The sequence below is a fragment of the Pterocles gutturalis genome, unplaced genomic scaffold, assembly GCF_000699245.1.
Source record: "Pterocles gutturalis isolate BGI_N339 unplaced genomic scaffold, ASM69924v1 scaffold35471, whole genome shotgun sequence".
NCBI lineage: Eukaryota > Metazoa > Chordata > Aves > Pterocliformes > Pteroclidae > Pterocles > Pterocles gutturalis.
The window spans coordinates 10796-15033 of NW_010106858.1; the positions used below are offsets into that span (position 1 = coordinate 10796).

General features: G+C 34.4%; 1 protein-coding gene across 1 annotated transcript; it reads right to left on the bottom strand.

The window, feature by feature from the left end:
* Window positions 1–400: 400 nt before the first annotated feature.
* Window positions 401–578, bottom strand: LOC104472309 (protein FAM19A5-like; the record flags this gene model as incomplete). The annotated part of the gene is made up of 1 exon (XM_010087920.1): window positions 401–578. A coding segment is annotated over one exon (178 nt), but the record flags the coding sequence as incomplete, so codon positions are not given.
* Between the last annotated feature and the right edge of the window lie 3660 nt (window positions 579–4238).

Consider the following 4238-nt stretch of genomic DNA (forward strand, 5'->3'; position numbering starts at 1 on the left):
CAGGAGCAGTCACATTACCTTCCCAGTGGCATGAAACTTGTGGGGCTCTTTTTCAGTGTTTTTTTTAAATGTTATAGGGAACAAAATGTAAGCAAAAAAAGAATGCCATTTCACTGCTGATCCTATCATCACATGCAAAATATAACATCATCATGTCCTTAATACTCAACTGCATATCAAGCTAGAACAGAAGTGAAAATTTCAATTAAAAAAAATGTAACTGAAATATCTATAGTATTAGTCAGTAATACCCTTCTGGGGAATTTCAATGGTACTGTCATTGCTAGTTGGGACACATGAAAACTTATTCTATAGAGCTTTTCTTTTTGTTATGAGACACTACCAGTTTACACCACTCTTGTATTGTCAGAAACTGATTTAATAGATCTTTGCTTCTTACCATCAACACAGGCTGGCCTTGCTCTTGTTGTACCGGCAATCTGTCCTTTTTTACATGCACAGCGAGCTGTTTGTCGGGCTATAGTCCTTCGGGGCTGACTGCTATCTCTGTCCAAAGTAACAATCTCACATGTACCTGCAGCCAGCTGACCTGGAAAAAGAACCAGCAACAGGTACCAGAGTCACTGAATGCACTACACGCAATCCATTACAGCCGAATAGAGTCATTGCCCTATGTCACAGCAGACACTCCACGACAAATGGGCAGCCAGCTGATGGATATAATAAAACCGAGATGACATACAATTTTTCTTTGTGGTGCACATATGAAAACCCTGCAAACTGGTTCTGTCAGAAAATGATTATTGTTCCATAAAAGCCAGAGAGCTGAGGTCACACAGGTTACTTTTACTTATGTCAGCTTAGTAAAGGAACAATCTGCTTTTACAGCAATGAAATTTAAATGGCGTACTCAGAAAATAAAGTACATAGAAAACAAAACAAAAAAAATCCCCACATGTCCATGAATATAATGAAGTCTTAACTGCTTTGTGTGTTGTTTTTGAAAGAAAAAGTCTTTCCAAGTTTACCCGTGTTTGACCATATTGTCAGTCCTCTGGCTCTTGCTTCATCTAAAGTGAACAGAAATCCATTCTCTACCTGACTCATATTTGAAGTAGTTGGATTTGCTTCTTTTACTGAATTTACTATGTAACCATCCTGCAAATAACCACAAAATGACACTGCCCTGCTAGCTCAGTAACATTGTTTGCTTTTTATTGACTTCTCCAACATATGTACCTTTCATGAACACTAAGGAAATCCACACCACCTAATCCTGAATCGGGACCATGCTATGAGAGGCAAAAAATAAAAAAATAAAAAAAATAAAAAAAAAAAGTTGCAAAAAAATTTTTTATGAATAATATTAGTCTGAAATAAATGTTATACATTTAAAATTATACACTTCCTCTGGTACAACCAATAGTAGGCTACTAGTGTACCAAAATACTACCTTTTATAAGCGAGAAAGATACATTATTGAATTTCAATGCGTAGTAAGACTGAGAAAATCCCAGCTATCACTTTGTATTACATATAATTTCTGGATTTTATGGTATAGTAGTAAATATAATTTCTATTGGATTTTGTCTTTGTAGGCAATCAATTACAAACCTTCAAATAAATATGCAAAAATATATCTGCAGATCACAAGCTTACTATTTTTTTTTTTCATAAAAAATTAAGATTGGAACAAATGCAATATTGTATTCATAAAAAAGTTATGCAGTTTAAATATTTTTCACAGTAAATTATTTTTCTGCTGTTGAAATATTGAAAAAGAACAATAAGACAAAAAGCTAAAATTTTAAATCTCTGTTAACATCAACATTTAAAAAAAAAATCCTGCAAAAGACCCCTCAAACATATAGGAATGGCATTTAATTTAAATGATATTTCTGCATACTGCATTTTTTCCATTCAGAATACAAGTTTACTCAGTGTATTCTCAGAAGCAGCTTGCAATGCTTCCTATTGTATGGATACTGTTTTGAAACTGTCTGAATAGCAACATGCTGTAGTCTGTAACAGCATTATAACCGATTCACTGCTAAGCCACCTGAATTTTATGTTCCTGTGAGTCCTACACTACAGTGAATTACAGCATGGTAAAGCTGAGGATCCCAAAAATTAATATGGAAAAAGGTACTCTACAAATTCATGCAAATACATGACATATATGTAAGCAATACACATCAGGCATTTATAAATACAGATACAAGATTCATGATAGTGAACACTACAACCACAGTGTTTAACGGCTCCTGGCAACTAGACTAATGAGCTACAGTCAGTCCTGGGTTTCTCCTCTTTTCCACCCACTCTGTTAACAAAAAACATCTTAGGATAAACCTACTGATGAGAGGATTTTTACCCTACTATATGCTGTTTTTTTCTTTGTTTCCTCTGAAATCTTGGATTAGAAACCAAAGGTTTAGCCAGAAAGATAGGGGCACATGATTTTGCAGATAAGGACAAGGGAAATTCAGCTACACTGAAACATCTTGAACTGAAAAAAAAAAAAAGCATTCTTTTTTTCTCCTCATCTCTAATATATTTCATCCTGGGTTGCAGAAGACGTATTGCTCCCAAGGAATACAGCTGTCTTAGTAGATCATGTAAAAAAGACATAATCAGAGGTGTATTTAGATCTTCATCCCTTAGGCATTTGAACATCATGATTATGGTCCTGCATTCAGAATAGAAATTGAATGGAAACCAAAGAAAAAGTGGAAGCATAAATATGATATGTTTAAGTGTTCCTGAGAGCATGGGTTGCTACATCCTCCACTATCTGTAAGTTTTTATAGTACTGTTGCTTTCATTAAAAGATACAGTAAATCATATAATCTAGGTGAATCATTATATAAAACTCAATTTCCGAGGAAAGGAACCAGTTTTACAGCACAGTGGAGGTGAATAAGGACTATACTCAGAGAAAAAGAACAATGAAACACTATGTCAAGATAATTTGTGAAAGCAAAAGGTTTTCCAGGGAATGCAAGCAGTGACTATCGATAAGAACACCTAAAGATAATCTTTTCTGCTTTTGGACCTGTCCAGTTTTAGGTCTGCATAGATTCATTTTGAGCCAGTTGTGTTATTTCGTTTTTATGATTGTTTTCATCTGGTTACTCTGTTTAGAGATGATAATTTCTTCCAGGCATAGTGACCTCATTTTTGTGATGAACTTTGAAAACTGGAATGATGAAATAAATGAGAGCAATTGCTATACAAATATAATGTCATGCTGCCTTTCAAGGAATTTTGTACAACTATTAAAAATCAAGAAAAAAATGTAAAGATTTTTAAAACATATTATAGAATATTTTATTTTTAAGATCATTTCTCTGGTGCTATTTTTGTTTCTATAGAAGAAGAAAATTAAAGGTCATTGTAGAGATGAGGCAGCTCTTTGGACACATATGATGTAAATACTTTCTGGTCATTGTGTCACAGCGTAAAAAGATTGCAAGTAGATTGAGCACTACAACATAGTGTACATTCACTGTTACTTGGCTTTAGAGCTGCAAAGCATGAAAAGTATTAATTAAGGCCATGGAGGCCCATCTCCAGAGAGAGAGTCATCCTGTTGTAAAGCACGTCCTCTCTGTCTCTCATTAAGTGGAGGGTAAGTCTACAGGAATACCTTACCTAGATTACATGTACGCTACTTTTGCTTTTTAACAATTTAATCTAGAAATGTACGATACAAAATGATTGAACAAAAAGAATATACTTCCTGTAAGTACCAAGTATCACGAATTAGGATACTTTCATTTTCAGGGAAGTTAACATAGTGACGTCTTTCAACTATATTAATGAAAAAAGGCCATTCACCTGTAAGCCTCTGAACACTCTCCACTCCTAAGCACAGAGAAGAAATCTCAAGTGAGGAATGGGTAGAGTTTGGAGCTTTTTCAGTTGAGAGATTAAGAGCCACAGCCTGTGGTACACTCCTAAAGACTCTACATTTTCTGTAGATTGTATTTATGTACTTGCAGTACCAAACTAACTCACCACCTTCCAACCTGAATGAAACAATCTTGAGGGGAAAAAAAAAGGCAAGCGTCATCAGAGAACTCCGATTCATTCCCACCTTGTCTGAAAGTTTTTGCTCCAAGAAAAAAAAAAGTATTTTTTTATTATTTTATGGGCCAAGCACAAAGATTATTTCAGAGTTACCATCATCCAGTTTTCCAAGTAAATGAGTGGGTATTTCTTTGTTCTGCTACTGTTTTAAAATTATTTGTATACATAAATATTATATATCTTAT